The sequence below is a fragment of the Stegostoma tigrinum genome, chromosome 31 (assembly GCF_030684315.1).
Source record: "Stegostoma tigrinum isolate sSteTig4 chromosome 31, sSteTig4.hap1, whole genome shotgun sequence".
NCBI lineage: Eukaryota > Metazoa > Chordata > Chondrichthyes > Orectolobiformes > Stegostomatidae > Stegostoma > Stegostoma tigrinum.
Window position 1 is genome coordinate 40,063,621 of NC_081384.1, and position 17,307 is coordinate 40,080,927.

At 41.9% G+C, this 17,307-nt stretch overlaps 1 protein-coding gene across 1 annotated transcript in view; it reads right to left on the reverse strand.

Annotated features, from left to right (window-relative positions):
- Nucleotides 1-17,307, reverse strand: part of ddx42 (DEAD (Asp-Glu-Ala-Asp) box helicase 42) — a 74,279-nt gene that overhangs the window by 17,046 nt on the left and 39,926 nt on the right. The window contains exons 12-14 of the mRNA XM_048560464.2: nt 16,381-16,428; nt 14,492-14,589; nt 4,387-4,663 (exon numbers count right to left, since the gene is read on the reverse strand). Of these exons, the coding sequence (XP_048416421.1) occupies nt 4,387-4,663; nt 14,492-14,589; nt 16,381-16,428 (423 nt within the window). The remainder of the gene's footprint in view (nt 1-4,386; nt 4,664-14,491; nt 14,590-16,380; nt 16,429-17,307) is intronic.

Consider the following 17,307-nt stretch of genomic DNA (forward strand, 5'->3'; position numbering starts at 1 on the left):
TGGGCAAACACATGGTAGATGTGGATAAATGTGATGTTATTCACTCTGGTGGGAAAAACAAACAGCAGAGTATTATTGAAACAGTGACAGATTAGGAAGTGTCCTTGTACACCAACCACTGAAAGCAAGTATGTATGGTGCAGGTGCAATGTGCAATTCAGAAGGTAACTGGTATAATGGTCTTCATTATGAAGTGTTTGAGTCCAGGAGTGAAGATGTTTTGTTGCATCTGTACAAAGCCTTGGTAAGCCCACACCTGGAATCTATGTGTAGTTTTGCTCTTCTTACCCAAGAAAATATATATTTGCCATATAGGGCGTACAATGAAGGTTTACCAGACTGATTCCTGGGATGGCAGGCTTAGTGTATAGAGTGTCAACCTGGCCTGCATTCACTGGACTTTAGAATAATGGGACAGGATCTCATTGAAATGCATACAATTCTGACAGGAGTTGAAAGATTGCGTGCACTAATGATGTTTCCCTGGACTTTGGCAGGAGAAGATGCAGAAGATATTTGGGGAAGTGACATGAGTGGGTAAAAAACTGTCAATGAAATATAAAGTTGAGAAAGTGGAAACCTTACATTTCTTACTTTGGTAGGAAATATAAAATTAAATGGAAAGAGGTCCACAACAGAGGGCAAAGTTTCAGAATAAGGAGTAGGTTGTTTAGGACTGTTAGGGTTTTCACTTTTTGGAATCCTTCATCCCAGAGGGCTGTGGAGGCTCAGTTGCTAAATATGTTTAAGACTGTGATTGATAGATTTCCTCACATTACAAACATTATGGAGTATGGCAATAGTGCAGGAAAATGGTGATGAGTTTGAAGATCAGCTATGATCTCGCTAATTGTCAAAGCAGGCTTAAGGGACTGACTGAGCTTCCTACTGCTCCTACTTCTTTTATTCTTACGGTACAAATCTTGGAAATACAGGAAACAATAAGTGAAAAGGAGCAGATCTCAGGGGCAACACTGTGGTCAAACAGGCAGACAGATGATGAAAGTTCAAAAATTAGAAAGAATGAGGGATGGTATGGTGAACACGAGAGCCTACAAATTTAAGTCAGCAGTCTGTAAACACAGACAAAAATCTTATGAAGGTGACAGAACAAACTGAGAAGTCTATTTTAAAAAATACAGGATGTTTTAAACTTTATCAATAGAGAAACAAGGGTACTAGTCCTTTTCTGAAGAAGGGTCTAGGCCTGAAACGTCTGCCATCCTGTTCCTCTGATACTGTTTGGCCTGCTGTGTTCACTCACATCTACACCTTGTTATTACAAAAGCAAGTAGCTTAATCAGTTTTAATGCAACACTGGTTAGGCCTTTGCCGAGGCCATGTGTTCAGCTATAAGCACTGTACTTCTGAAGGATTTCAAGGCCTTAGAGATAGTACAGCTGACATTTACTAGACTGGCATCAGAAATGAAGCATTTCAGTGATTTGGGGATTCTAGAAAAGCTGGGTTCTTAGGGCAGAGAAGGTTAAATTGAGATTCTGAAGAACCATTGGGTTTCTCAAGCACTTTGTTTTTATTTCAGATGTTCAGCAACTACAGTTTTTTGTTTGTTGTGCAGATTAGATGGTTTGGACATGCTAAATTACTCATAGTGTTCATGGATGTGCAGGTTGTGAACATTGGCCATGGGAAATGCAGGGTTAGAAGGTAGGGGTATGGCTCTAGGTGGAATGCTCTTCAGAGGGTTGGTGTGGACTTGTTGGGTCAAATGGCCTGCTTCCACAGTGTGGATTCTATATAAAAAAAGGATTCGATAAAAGAATGTTTTTGGTAGAAGTGTTTGAAATACTTCTGTTTGACATAATTCTATGATTTTATGTGGGTGAGGCAATGCTTTGTGGTTTAAATAACAGTAACTGACTTCTGACTGGAACTAGTTCAGTGCTGTGGAACGACCAAGTTATTTGTCAGGATTAATTCACAGAACATTAACAGCAGGATCTCAGGTTCATAAATGTTTAACACGCTTTTAGAATTTAGTTCAAAATGTAGAGTATTAAAAATCAAGATTCAACGAGGTGGTAATCACACCTCGGAGAAAAAGGTATTCTCTGAGTTGTTGTCAGTTCATTAAGAGATAATGGGAACTGCAGATGCTGGAGATTCCAAGATAATAAAATGTGAGGCTGGATGAACACAGCAGGCCAAGCAGCATCTCAGGAGCACAAAAGCTGACGTTTCGGGCCTAGACCCTTCATCAGTTCATTAAGCTGTTTTTCTAATTACTCCCATTACAATAACCCGACCAAGCACTGCAGGGATAGCTAAGTGAACATTTTTTTTAAAAAGGCACCAAAATACTGTGGATGCTGAAAATGTGATGTAAAAGCAAAAAAATGCTGGAATGGATAATGGGTATGATGAAAAATTATAAAAACTGAAAAGTTAACTCTGCATTTCATTCCAGGCACAGGATTAGCATTTCAGCTATTTGTGCTTAGTCTCCTTATAATCATTAAAACTCCTTTTGCTTTTTGTTTGATAGCGTTCTTGGTCTCTAAACACCCTCACCTCACCTGATGAAGGAGCAGCAGTCCAAAAGCTTGTGATTGCAAATAAACCTATTGGAATATTACCTGGTATAACGTGACTTCTAACTGTCCAACTTAGTCAAACAACGGCATCTCAACACTGCTCTAACTTTTATTTAACCTTTCACAGGAGCATAATATCCATCAACATTCCACCCTCTTCCACTTTAGTAGAGGTAAAGAAGATCACAGAATCCCTTACAGTGGGGAAAGAGGCCATTTGGCCTATCAAATCTGTAACCACCCTCCGAACAGCATCCCACCCAGACTCCTGCCCTATCCCCATAACCCAGCATGTACCTGCTTAATCCACCTGACCTGCACATCCCTGGGCACTATGGGGAAATTTAGCATGACCAATTCATCTAAGCTGCATGTCTTTGGGCTGTGGAAGGAAACCAAAGAACCCGGCAGAAACCCACACAGACAGAAGGAGAATGTGCAAACTCCACACAGACATTCACCCAAGACTGAAACTGAACTCTGGTCCCTGGTGCTGTGTGGTAGCAGTGCTAACTACTAAGCCACTGTGCTGCCTAAAGATGATAAAAGTACATGTAGAAACGATGTTTCTTCATATGAGGTAATCTAGGATAAGAGTTAATAGTTTTAGGAGAAGGGCTAGTAGATTTAAAACAGCAATAAATAGAAATTATTTCTCTCAAAGGGTAGTGAATCTGTGGAATCCATTAGTCCAGAGTATGATGATGCTGGGACTTTTGAGTAAATTTAAGGAGGAGATAAACAGGTTTTTAATTAGTAATGGGTTGAAAGGTTACAGAGAGCATGCATGGAAATAGAGTTGAGGCCAAGATGAGAAATGGAACTGCAGGCTCAAAAGACTCCTGGTTCTGAGTTGTGAAGAAGTGCCAAATTGGACTCAAATCAGTAATCGTTTAGCTTTCCATAGATACTGCCAGATCAATTCAGTTTTTCCAGCAGTTCGTTATTATTTTACTTTTAGCTTTTTATCATTATTTACCAGGGTACAAACAACAATTGCAAGAGAAGATCAGTGTTCAAAGATATCAATTTGTGCCATTTTCAAAGAAAGAACAAAGAACAAAGAAAATTACAGCACAGGAACAGGCCCTTCGGCCCTCCAAGCCTGCGCCGATCGAGATCTTCTGTCTAACCTGTCAAGTAAGTTTCTTTCATGTACCTTTCATGTAAGTTATCAATGAAACTTTAAACAGATTTCATTGAAGGAATAATAACTAAGTGCTGACGGGGCTATTTTCAGTTATAGGAAATACTTTTGTCTATTTTGCAATTTATTTAGGGCCAAGAACTATCAGCTCAATTAACTGTCCTGCTTGTACAATGAATAAGTTGCATGAAACTAACAGACTGACTATAATCATACAGTACCCACAATGGAGAAACAGGCCATTCAGCCTATCAAGTCCACACCAGCCCTCCAAACAGCATCCCACTCAGACCCGCTCTCCCCACCCTACTGCTGTAACCTAGCATTTCCCAAGGCCAGTCCACCTAACCTGCACATCTGAGGACTACAGGAGGAAACAGGAGCACCCAGAGGAAACCTACTCAGGCACTTGGAGAACATGCAAACTCCACACAGAATGTTGCCAAACGGTGGAACTGAACCCCGGTCCTTGGTGCTGACAGACAGCAGTGTTAATCACTGAGTGCCCATAAATGGTGAAAATTGCAGTGATTCACTTACAAGAGTAAGTAAAAGTCCCCACACTGCAGTATGCATTTTGTAGTTCCACTTGCAAAGCGCTGTAAAGGCATGGCAAAAAACACTGGAGGTGGTAATCTTGACAAATGGCCACGATTAACCCCTCTTGGGTAGGGAAATACTCACCTGCTACATCTGTAGCCACAAGAACAGGAATTGACTTCTTTTTGAAGTCGGATATGACTTTGTTTCTTTCGCTCTGATCCATATCACCATGTAACAGCCCAACAGTGTATCCTTCCTGGTTTAAATTGGCAGCAAGCTCTTCACTGTTAGCTTTCTTGGTCACAAAAATCAGTACACTGCCTCTAGATGTCAATTCTACCAGCCGTCTCATGAGCCAGTCCCACTTGTCTGGACCAGCTGCAAGAATCTCCACGATCTGAGTAATGTCCTCGTTGGCCTAAATCAGAAAGAACATAAGTTTGGTGAAATACAAGCACAAACAGCCATGTCGGTAAAGGGCTGTATTGCCAATTACAGTTTAACACCTGAGGTTAAAGGTTCATCCGACAGAACCCAGGTGTATGCATTTCAATTTACACATCACAAAACTCTAACACACCTATTACTTGTTCCTTATGTAGAATCTGTACTGTGCGGAAACAGGCCATTCAGCCTAACAGTCTACATCGCCCCTCCGAAGAGCATCCCACCCACGCCCAGTCCCCTAATTTCCCATGTTTAACCCACCTAATCTAAACATCCCTGAGCACTACTGGCAATTTAGTATGGTCAATCCACCTACCCTGGACATTTCTGGACTATGGGAGGAAACCAGAGCACTTGGAGGAAACCCACGCAGACACGGAGAGAATGTGCCAACTCCACACAAACAGTCATCCGAGGCTGGAACTGAACCTGGGTCCCTGGTGTTGTAAGGCAGCAGTGCTAACCACTGTGCCACTGTGACATCTATCAAATGTGTGTATGTATGTATACACAAACACACACACATACAATCAGTTCTCACCCAATTGTTGGCTAATTAGCACATAACCTTCAGCCCTGCCCAGATGCTTCTAGAATGACAATAGGTGGCAGTATAGGTTAGAGAAGAAAGGATGAACAAATCCACAGAAAAATCACAGAGATGAGTAAGAACTACAATACAGTGTTGATAATTAGGGTACATAAGTTACCCAATATCAACTGGAATAAATTTAGAATAAAATGTAAGGACTGGGAGGCATTTCAGGGGAACTTACTCAAGGACATAAGATCACTAAAATAAAAATCAGAGTAAGACTTGGCCATTCAGCCTCTGAAACCTGTTCAGCCATTTAACACAATCATGGCTGATCTGAATGTGGTTTTAATTCCACTTACCAGACTGCATTCATAACTTCAACTCCTCTGTAGATCAACAATCTGACAATATTCAAGGCCAAGTTAGACAATGGTCTTTCAGATTCCTCTTTACAAGGCAATATCCTCTCAACATCTTACTGTTAAGCCTCTCAAAACCTTACATGCTTCCTCATTCTTCAAACTTCAGTGAGCACGGCCAGACCAGCTGAAACCTTTTTCATAAAGCTAATGCCCAGAACTCATGTTTCAGTGTAGTGAACCTTGTTTGATTTGCTTCCATCCAACTATATCCCTTCATAAGTAAGGAGACAAAAATTGTATCCAGCACTTCAAGTGTGGTCTCACCAATGACCTCTACAATGCTATCAAAACTTAAATGCTTCATACTCTATGCCTCTCACCTTTTCTTTACACATGCATAGTACTTGACACTGGTCTGGCTTCCTGACAGCCAGCTCTCAAAGTGAACAGAACCTCTGACACACCCGTTTATATCTGTCAGCCAGGGTTCTCTGTATGGACCAGGCTCACAGCCCTAATTGGGGAACTCTTAATCTGACGTCCATCTGGCTGACCTCATTACAATCACTACACCTCTTGCAATAAAAAAAGACAACATTTCTTATGCCTGCCAAATTATTTGCTGTACCTCCACGTTAATGTTTTGAGTTCTGTGACGGACCTGAAACGTTAACTCTGTTTTTTCCTTCACAGATGCTGCCAGTCCTGCTGAGCTTTTCCAATAGCTTTGTTTTTATTACATCCTTTCTGCAGTCTCTCCGTATAAATATGCTAAATAACGAATACAAATTACTTGATTCTTCCTACCAAACAGGACGACCTCTTATTTTTCCCAGATCTTTACTGCATAAACAAAATTTTATCTACTCACTCAATCTAACTACAGCCCTTTGTAAATTATTTGTATCCTCCTCCTGACAAACTGTCCCAAACACACACTATACCTAACTTCAATACTAGCTTTGCTACTATGATTGCGCTAACTTATACGATCATTCAGTACTCTTGCAGCAACTTTCATATAAACACCCACTATTTCTCGATTTATACTGTCTTACAGTATAACTACTGTTAGAAGGGCAATAAAACTACTCACCAGTGATGTCGTTCATTTGTTATTTCTTATCCCCACCCAAACTAATTCAATATCTTGATCTTCTGAGCCAATATTATTTCTAACACCTTTCCCAACAGATCTATCCAATTTCCTTTACCTTCCTTCCTGTCCTTCAGAAATTTCTCTTGAATATGCAAATCTCAGCCTCGACCACTTGTACCATGTCTCTGAAGTGGCTATCATTTTCTTGTTTAGTTAAAATTATACCATCAATTCTTCCATACAGTTATATTTTCTCCACCCACTCAGGTAAAGAGCCTTTAATTTTATATTTTTACAATTTTTCTCTACATCAGCAAATAAGGTTAGTGTGAAAAACCAAAAGAACTGCGGATGCTGTAAATCAGGAACAAAAACAAAATCGCTGGAAAAGCTCAGCAGGTCTGGCAGCATCTATGGGTTAGAGTGTTGTTTGTTGTATTCTGCACCCCTTCTATCACACCATGGTTATGGAAATCATATTACTGTTCCATTGTCTTGACTCTAACTGTCCAAATCTCTCCTCATAAGAGCATTTTTTGCACAATGAACAGTCATACAGCCACAAAGCACAGGACAGGTCTTTCAGTCCATCAAGTCTGTACCGATTCTTCCACACTAATTCTACTTTCCAGCACTTCACAAAAGCCTTCAATGTTATGACATTTCCAGTGTTCAAACATATTGTTAAAATAAATGGGGTTTCCCATCTCTACTAAATGTGCAGACAGTGCATTCCAGACCACTACTACTCTCTAGGTTAAAAATATTCCCTCAAATCCCCTGTAAAATCCTCAGTCCTTCACCTTAAAATTATGCCCCACATTAGCCACTCTTAATTATGAACAGCTGCTTTCTATCTACCCTGTCCATGCCTTGCATAATCTTATACACCTCAATCACATCCCTTCTTAGTCTTCTCTACTCTACAGAAAACAACCCAAGCTATCCAGCCTCTCTTCCTAGCTCTAATGCTGCAACCCAGGCAACATCCTGGTGAACCCTGCAGCCCAATGGTATCAATGTGGACTTCACCAGCTTCAAAATCTCCCCTTCCCCCAACGCATTCCAAAACCAGCCCAGTTCGTCCCCTCCCCCCACTGCACCACACAACCAGCCCAGCTCTTCCCCTCTACCCACTGCATCCCATAACCAGTCCAACCTGTCTCTGCCTCCCTAACCTGTTCTTCCTCTCACCCATCCCTTCCTCCCACCCCGAGCCACACCTCCATCTCCTACCTACCAACCTCATCCCACCTCCTTGACCTGTCCGTCTTCCCTGGACTGACCTATCCCCTCCCTACCTCCATCAATTCCATCTCGCCGCCCCCACCCCCACCCCCCGACTCCCATACTCTCATCTGTACCATTCATACATTTATACCACGAAAAATAAGGGTGGGAACACTGATTTCTGAGGTGCCCCACTTGACACTAGCCTTTAGTCACCCAGCCTTCTGTATCAATGTCTGTCTCCCATTACTCAGCCAATATTGGATCAAATTGCCAAAGTACCCGAGATCTCTTCTTATATCAGTATCTCACGTGGTACCCCATTAAAGACTTTGTTGAAATCCACATAACTACCCTCAACTGCACACCTGACCACCGGCTTGAAAAATATCAAATTTGTTTGACATGACCTCCATCTGGCAAAGCCACAATAACACAATAACAAGTGGTGATTAATTCTCTCCCTCAGAATTTTCTCCAACCATTGATATTAGACTCATTGGTCTGTAATTCCTGGTTTATCCCAGCCACCCTTCTTGAAAAATAGGACCATATTGCTGTCCTCTAGTCCTCTGGCACTTCCCTGGTGACCAGAGAAGAATTAAAATTTGGGTCAGAGCCCATGTAATTTCATCTTTCACCTCCCATAGTAGCCTGGGACACAATTCATCTGGACCTGGAAGTCTGTACACTTTTAAGCTTGCCATATCCTCTGACATCACCTTCCTCCTTATGTCAATCTGCTCAAGAGCCTCACGGTTCCCCTCCTCAATTTCTGACCCTGCATCCTCCTCCTCCCAAATGAATGCAGAAGTGATGTACTCATTTAACATCCTAACAAGGTCCTCTGGCTCCATGCACATATTGCTCCCTTTGTCTCTACTTGCTAGATCCCTGAATTTTTGATGTAAAACTTCATCACTTATTCTATCTATACAATTCATACCAATGTGTACTGTGACTTCTGGCTTATCATCCCCTACCCTTCAGATGCCCTGTAATTGTCAGTGACATCGCCAACTGTGGCTCCTGGGAGCAAACACGCATTCCAGGATACTGACCCAGTGACAATGAAGGAATGGTGGTATATTTCCCACTCAGCATAGTGAGTGCTCGGAGGACAACTTGCGGTGGTCCCATGTACCTGCTGCCTTTGTCCTTCTAGATGTAATGGTCGTGGGCGTGGAAGGTGGTCTCCAAGGAGCCTTGGTGAATTTCTGCAGTACATCACGTAGAGGATACACACTGCTGCTACCGAACCTCTGGGATAGTGGGATTGAAAGTTTCTGGGTGTGGTGCAAATCAAGTGGGTTGCTTCGTTCTGGATGGTATCAAGGTTCTGCAGTGTTGTTGGAGCTGTACTCAACTGGGCAAGTGGGGAGTATTTCATCACAAACCTGACTTGAGCTTTGTAGATGAAAAACAGCCTTTCAAGACTTGGGAGATGAGTCGCTGTCTGATTTGATCATGTGGCCACAGTATTTATGTTATTCCAGTTAAGATTCTGGTCAATGGTAACTGACAGGATGCTGTTAGTGGATGGTACAGTGCAGGTGATGCCATTGAACGTCTAAGTGCGAAGGTTAGTTTCTCACTTGTTGGAGATGATCATTGTCCGGTTCTTGTGTGGCTCAAATGCTACTTGCTATTTTCCACCCCAAACTGGATACTTGCTGCATTTGAACAAGTACTGCTTCAATATCTAAGGAGATAGCGTTGCACATTGCGTAATCGTCAGCCAACATCTCCACTTCTGATCTTACAACAGAAGAAAGGTCGTTGATAAAGCAGCTAAAGTTGATTATTTCTAGGGCACTACCCTGAGAAACCCCTGCAGTGATGTCCTGGAGTTGAGATGATTGACCTCCAACAACCACAACCATCTTAGGTTGTGGTTGTTGGAGGGGGTATAGCTTTAAATTGAGGGGTGAAAGATATAGGACAGATGTCAGAAGTAGTTTCTTTACTCAGAGAGTAGTAAGGGAATGGAATGCTTTGTCTGCAACGGTAGTAGATTCGCCAACTTTAGGTACATTTAAGTCATCATTGGATAAGCATATGGACGTACATGGAATAGTGTAGGTTAGATGGGCTTGAGATTCGTATGACAGGTTGGCACAACATCGAGGGCCGAAGGGCCTGTACTGTGCTGTAATGTTCTATGTTATGTGCCAGGCACGACTCCAACCATCACAGAACTTTCCCCTTGATTCCCATTCACTCAAGTGTTGCTAGGGCTCCTTGATGCCACACTTAGTGAAACACAACATTGATGTCAAGGGCACTCATTCTCACCTCACCCTCTTTTGTCCATGCTTGAACAAAGGCTGTATCCAGGTGAGGAGTGACCCTTGAACTAGCTGATGGCTGGCATCCACGATGCTGGGGATCTCTGGAGGAGGTGAAGATATATCTCAGCATATTTGGATGAGGATTGTTACAAATGTTTCAGCCCCAACTTTTGCAATGATGCGCTGGGTTTCTCCATAATTAAGGAGGTGGACAGTTATTAACCTTCTTCCTCTTATTGGTTTAGTTATTCAACATCATTCATGACTAGATATGGCAACTCTGTAGAGGTTAGATCTGATTTGTTGCTCATAGAATTGCTTAGCTTTGTCTATCACTTGCTGCTTATGTTATTTATCATGCAAGTAGTCATGATTCTAAGCTTCACCGGTATAGATATGCCTCATACTGCTCTGGGCATGCTCTCCTAGTCTTAACTGAATTAGTCCTGTCTCTGGCTGTTGAATAAAGTGTGGAATATGAATGGGCCCAAGATTGCAGATTATGTTGGAGCACGATTCTGTTGCTGCTCCTGATGGCTGACAGCACTTCATGTATGCCCAGCCTTGAGTTGCTAGATCTGTTTGAAGTCTATGCCATTTAGCCGTGCATCGTGTTGTGTAACACTATCAAGGTATCCTCAATATAAAGAAGGGACTTTGTCTCCACAAAGACTGCGCACTGGTCATTTTTACCAATACTGTCATGGACAGACGCATCTGCAACAGGCAGAGGATGAGGTCAAATCTGTGTCTCCTTCTTGTTAGTTCCCTTACCACCTGCTGCTGATCTAGTCTAGCAGTTATGTCTGAAGTCAATTTTGAGGAATTCCAGGGAAATTCCCTCCAGAATTTATTCCACTGCACCACCAGCTCTGTTTGGTTTGTCAAGGATGGTGGTGGTGGTGGTGCTGGTGCTGCCCAGGACAATGCATGGAAGTTGCTCAAGTGACTTGTGAGAAAACTCTTGAGGCCGCAGTGGATGCAGTCCAGACGGTGACTGGAGGCAGTGGTGGCAGCGGTAATAGGGATGTCCACTTGGCATTCAGGGCTGGTGGTGGCAAAGCTCCTCCATCAACTGGAGGCAGCAGCAGTTGTGGGCCTTTCAAGATAGCTAGCAAGCAAGGAGACATCTCAGAGGCGAGCAGCTGGAGAGAGACTCGTGGCGTTGGTTTGGCAGCAGTTGTAGAATTGTATGCCTAGAGCCAGGATTCCTGGTTGTGGGGCGAATATGGGTTCAGCACGGAACCTGACATTGCCATTGACGAGGTAGGCCCAGTGATGTAGAGATGGTGTCTAAAGATTGGCGACTCCTAGGTGAGGCGGTGGAGGAGAGGTGGTGGTTGGTAAGCCAGCTCAGGACTCTCCTTCAGTTAGATCTGTTATTCTTATTATTTTTAAACTATTCAAAGTGGTACCAAATTGTGGCAACTGTTGAAGCTTTTCACTGTATTTTACTGTATTATTCACGGTAAAATGCAAGTGACAAAAAATTATTCATTCATTCAATTTTGGCACTGTCTTCCACGTGCTATCAAGGAAGGCCTTGTAGGGTTTAAAGGGCTGAGTATGCCATTGCTGTTACTGGTGCTTTTGGTGATGCTAGATGCTGTGTCCGGTTTCATTCCCCTTTTGAGTCTTTTTAGGGGCCAATACATTTAAGTGTCCTGCTGGGCTATTTCAGACAACAGTTAAGAGTTAACCACACTGCTATTGATCTGGAGTCACAAAAGGACACTGGGTGAAACAAATATTTTTACAACGGCTTTATGATCAACATTAGGCTTATAATTTCTGATTTTAATTGAATTCAAATTTCACCAACTGCTGTGATAGGATTCAAACCTGGGTCACTAGCTCATTAACTGGATCCAGCAGAAATACGACAATGCCACTGCCATCGTGCAGTATCAAGGGGAGTTATTCTGCAGACACATCCATGTTGCTTAGTCATGTCATACATGTCAATAGAAAGTGGGGTATCTGCACTAAATCTGCAAAGTGATCCTGACATAATTGTTAAGTCGAAAAATTAAAACTACACACCACAAGTTGAATCCAAATGGAAGCAATGGTGTAGTGGTAATAGAACATAGAACATAGAACAACACAGCGCAGAACAGGCCCTTCGGCCCTCGATGTTGCGCCGACCTGTGAACTAATCTAAGCCCATTCCCCTACACTATCCCATCATCATCCATTTACTTATCCAAGGGCTGTTTAAATGCCCCTCATGTGGCTGAGTTAACTACATTGGCAGGCAATGTTACTGGACTACTAATACAAAAGCCAATAAATATGCTGGGAGCTAGTAAAATTCAACTGATAAAATCTGGAATTAAAAATCTGGAATTAAAAGCTAGTCTCAGTCATGGTAACTCTGAAACAACTTTTGATTGTGAACAAGATGGGATTTTGTAACAAATGTTCTTTAGTGTAGTGTTCTTTAGTACACATGACTCCAGCACATCTGCAAAGTGACTGACTCTGAAGTGACCTTTGAACTAGCATCACAGAGTCATACAGCAAGGAATCAAGTCCTTTGGCCCAACTCATCCAAGCCAACGAAGTTTCCTAAACCGAACTATTCCCATTTGCCTCCATTTGGCCCATATCCTTTTAAACCTATCCCATCCATGTACCTGTCCAAATGTCTTTTAAAAGTAGTAACTGTACCCATCTCAACCATTTCCTCTGGCAGCGTGTTCCATATAGGCATCATCCTCTGCGTGAAAAAGTTGCCCCTCAGGTCCCTTTTAAATCTTTTCCCTCTCACTTTAAACCTATGCTCTCTAGTTTGGACTCCCCTACCCTGTGGTAAAGATCTTAGTTATTAACCTTATCGAAGCTCTATAAACCTCTATAAGGACACCTCAACCTCCTAGGTTCCAGGGGAAAAAATCCTAGCTTATCCAACATCTCCTTAAAACTCCAACCTTCCAGTCTAGGTAACATCCTTGTTGATCTTTTTTACACTCTTCCAGTTTAATAACATCCTTCCTTTAGCCGAACAACCAGAATGGTACACAGTACTCCAGTGTGGCCGTACCAATGTCTTGCACAGGTGTATTATGACATTCCAACTCCTATTCTCAATAATTGTATCAGAGATAATGGGAACTGCAGATGCTGGAGAATCCAAGATAATAAAGTGTGAAGCTGGATGAACACAGCAGGCCAAGCAGCATCTCAGGTGCACAAAAGCTGACGTTTCGGGCCTAGACCCTTCATCCCAAAACTTCAGCTTTTGTGCTCCTGAGATGCTGCTTGGCCTGCTGTGTTCATCCAGCTTCACACTTTATTATCCTATTCTCAATACTCTGACCAATGAAGGCAAGGGTGCCAAACACCTTCCTCACCATCCTGTATACCTGCAATGCCACTTTCAAGGAACTACAAACCTGCACCCCTAAGTCCCTCTGTTCAACAACACTCCCCAGGGCCGTATCATTAACTGTCTAAGTCCTGCCCTGGTTTGTCTCATCAAAATGCAACACCTCATTTACCTGAATTAAACTCCATCTGCTATTTCTTGGCCCACTGGACCCTTTGATCAAGATTTTGTTGTACTCTTAGATGAGCTTCTTCACTGTTCACTTTATCGCTAATTTTAGAGTCATCTGCAAACTTACTAACCATGCCTCCTATATTCTGATCCAAATCACTTACAAATATAAATCATTTATAGAAATGGACTAGCAACCATTAAGCTGAAGGGCAATATGGTAAGTAACAAGTGCTGATATTGCCAGTGAAGCTTCCATCCCACAAACGATAAAGATGTTGCCTCAGGAAGAAAAGGCTAATAATAGTCAATATATATTTTTGTAACTGGAAAGCTTTTTCCAATGAGGTTCCACAGTGCGGTATACCAGAAGCTCTTTGTTTTCATCAATAATTTAGACTTAGATCAAAGTGACATGAGTTTGCCACGATTGCAGACGACATTAAAATTAATGTATTCATATAATTTCCTTTGGAAACAATGTTAAACACAAAATTACAAAGGATCTCAGCAAAGGATTATGGGTGTCACTTTTGGTTTCAAACACTGTTGCAGGGATAAACCACTCCTAATACCTCTCTTTGCTTCCCAGGAAGAAACACCTAACCTACAGTGAAGGTTTGGTACTCAGTTAGCAAAAGATTTCAGCACACAACTCAAAAACTCTGACTCCTATTCAATACATCCCATGGCTGCAGCTGGAAATAGCTCAAACTTTATTGAGTTTAATATTCATATGGAAGATCAAGCCATGATCAACAATAAGATGGCCATTACCTCTCCTATGTCTCCCTGTACAACTCGAATAGGGTCAACGAGAATGTCACGAGCCAGCCTCTCAATCTTCTTCCGGAAGGTGGCACTGAACAACAGAGCTGTAAAACAATCCAAATTTAAGTGTATGTTGATAACACATCCATGAAATCACTCAGCCTGGCTGTGAAACCTACTGCCAGCCAATCACTGAAACATCAATTTCATATGTTTTAATCTCAAGTATAAAATATTTAGATTATGAGGGGCCAGAAAAGTAAGGCTCTGAGAGGAGGTGACTTCAATGGTAAACGTGGCTAAACGGAATAAAAACGAATGGATTCTAAGGACTGCTTAAGTACAAACATGATTGTGAACCCCAAACATGGGTGGAAGGTAACTTCAGGACATGCAGAGTAGTCAGTGCATAAAATTGTATCATTATGGTGTAACTCAATTCCCTACTCCCAAAAGCTTGTCCATCACCTACAAGGTACAAGTCAAGCGTGTGATAGAATACTCTGGATTTGCCTCTTTTGGGTGCAGCTTCAAAAAACTTAAGAAGCTTGATACCATCCAGGATGAAGCAGCCTACTTGATTGGCACCACATCCACAAGCATCCACTCCCTCTACTAATGTTCAGTAGCAGCAGTATGTAACCTCTACAAGATGAACTACAGAAATTCAGCAAGGTTCCTTTGGCTGTACCTACAAAATCCCTTACCACCAAAAAAGGCAGGGTCAGTAGACACAGAGGAACATCACCACTTGCAAATTCCCCTCCAAACCATTCACGTTCATGATCTGGAAACATTTTGTCGCTCTTTCAGTGTCACTGGGTCAAAGTCCTGGAACTCCCCCTGCTAACAGTTTTTGTAATCCAAATGAACTGCAGCTGTTCAAGAAGGTAGCTCATCACCATCTTCTCAAGGGCAACAAGTGATGAGCAATAAATGCTGGCTCAGCCAGGGATACCCATATCCCATAAATGAAAAAAAAGTCTCAGCCCTGGAATCCTGCAGCGTCTTTTTAAAATTTATCCTTAGCAGGCAGCCATTGTTTTTAAGGTCAGCACTTATTGCCAAAAAGGTGTCACTGGACCACCTTGTTGAATCATGGCACAAACGAGCAGTGAACCTGACCAGGTCACTTCAGAAAACAGCGAACAGTCATCCATTTGGATGTAGGACTGCGGTCATTTCGTGACAGACGAGTTCAGTTTTATTTTCTGCTTTTCTTAAGTTATAGTTAATTAGACACTTCCCCATCCACAATAAGGAGTAACGAATAAATCTAACAAATAAAACTGGTAATTGCTGCGCTCTTTCAAGCTGGACAAAGATGGCTACCTTTCTGATCGAAATAGAGTAAACAGTAAGGTTTATTACATTACTGCAAACATTTTCAGATTACATGAATATGACCTACATCACACCTACCAGCTCACCCTCTGGCAACACTGGTACAACACTACACAACAATAATGGAATCGCTACATCCAAGCAATTCATCAGTTCAAAAAAAGCCCAGAGAAGCTGCAGGAAACCCTAGTACCAGAGGGTTCTGGGAATCACTGATCCAAAATCACTTGATTTTCCCAAGTATTCTATACTTAGTATGTGTCATTTCTCAAATTACACGTAGTCTTAAATATTACCTTTTTCCTGAAACAAGTTGAGTCTGTATCTAAATTAATCATCCTAACTGGTTCCACCATCTCATGTGTTTCAACTAGCTTCTAAGGATTAGTTTTGAGTTTACACCCTTCGTTATAAAACAATTCAAAGCATTTCAAGCCATTGAATGAATAATAGCTCAAATTTCTCAGTATAATCACTGCTGTAAATGGTAAATTTTAGTTGAGCTCATACTGGTTACACAACTAAGAATACAATAAAACATCAACACTTACTTTGTCTGTCTGGACGGACATGATTTGCTAATGATCGGACCTGATACTCTGCAAAAGATAAAGAATTTATCATTAGATATTACATCATCAAAAGTATTCATCGTGATGTTATTATCCATGAGGTAACATTGTGTGTGTATGGCATCTAGAACATAGAACAGTATAGCACAGGAACAAGTTCTTCAGTCCACTGTGACTGTGCCGAACAACTGGGTCATTCTAAAATAATCATATCTACTTGCACATGGTCCATATCCCTCTGTTCATTACCTGTTCACAGGTATGACTAAGTTAAACTAAAGCATTGCTCCTACCACTTTCCCAGGCACCTACCACCCTCTGCAGTAAAAAAACTTGCCTCGCACACCTCCTTTAAACATTACCCCCCTTCACCTTAAACCTACACCCCGTCTTATTTAACATTTCCACGCTGGGAAAAAAAATCTGACTGTCAATCCCTAACTATGCCCCTCATAATTTTATATATTTCTATCAGGTCACCCTTCAGCCTCCAATGCTCCAGCAAAAACAATCAAAGTTTGTCCAATTCCTCTCCTTATTGCTAGTCACTCCAATCCAGGCAGCATCCTGATAAAGTTCTTTTGCACGGTCTCCAATGCCTCCATATCATTCCCGTAGTGTGGTGATCAGAACGGCACACAATACTGCAAATGTGGCTCACTAAAATTTTATTCTACTGCACTATGATTTGCCAACTCTTATACTCAATGCCTCAACTGATGAAGGCAAGCATGCTATAGCCTTCTTTACCACCTTACCAGTTATGTTGTCGCTTTCAGGGAGCCACAAACTTGCACCCCAAAATCCCAATGTATATCAATGTTCCCAAGGGTTCCCTCATTTACTGTACACTTTCCTCTTGCATTTGACCCCGCTAGATGCATCATCTCAGTTGTTTGGATTAAA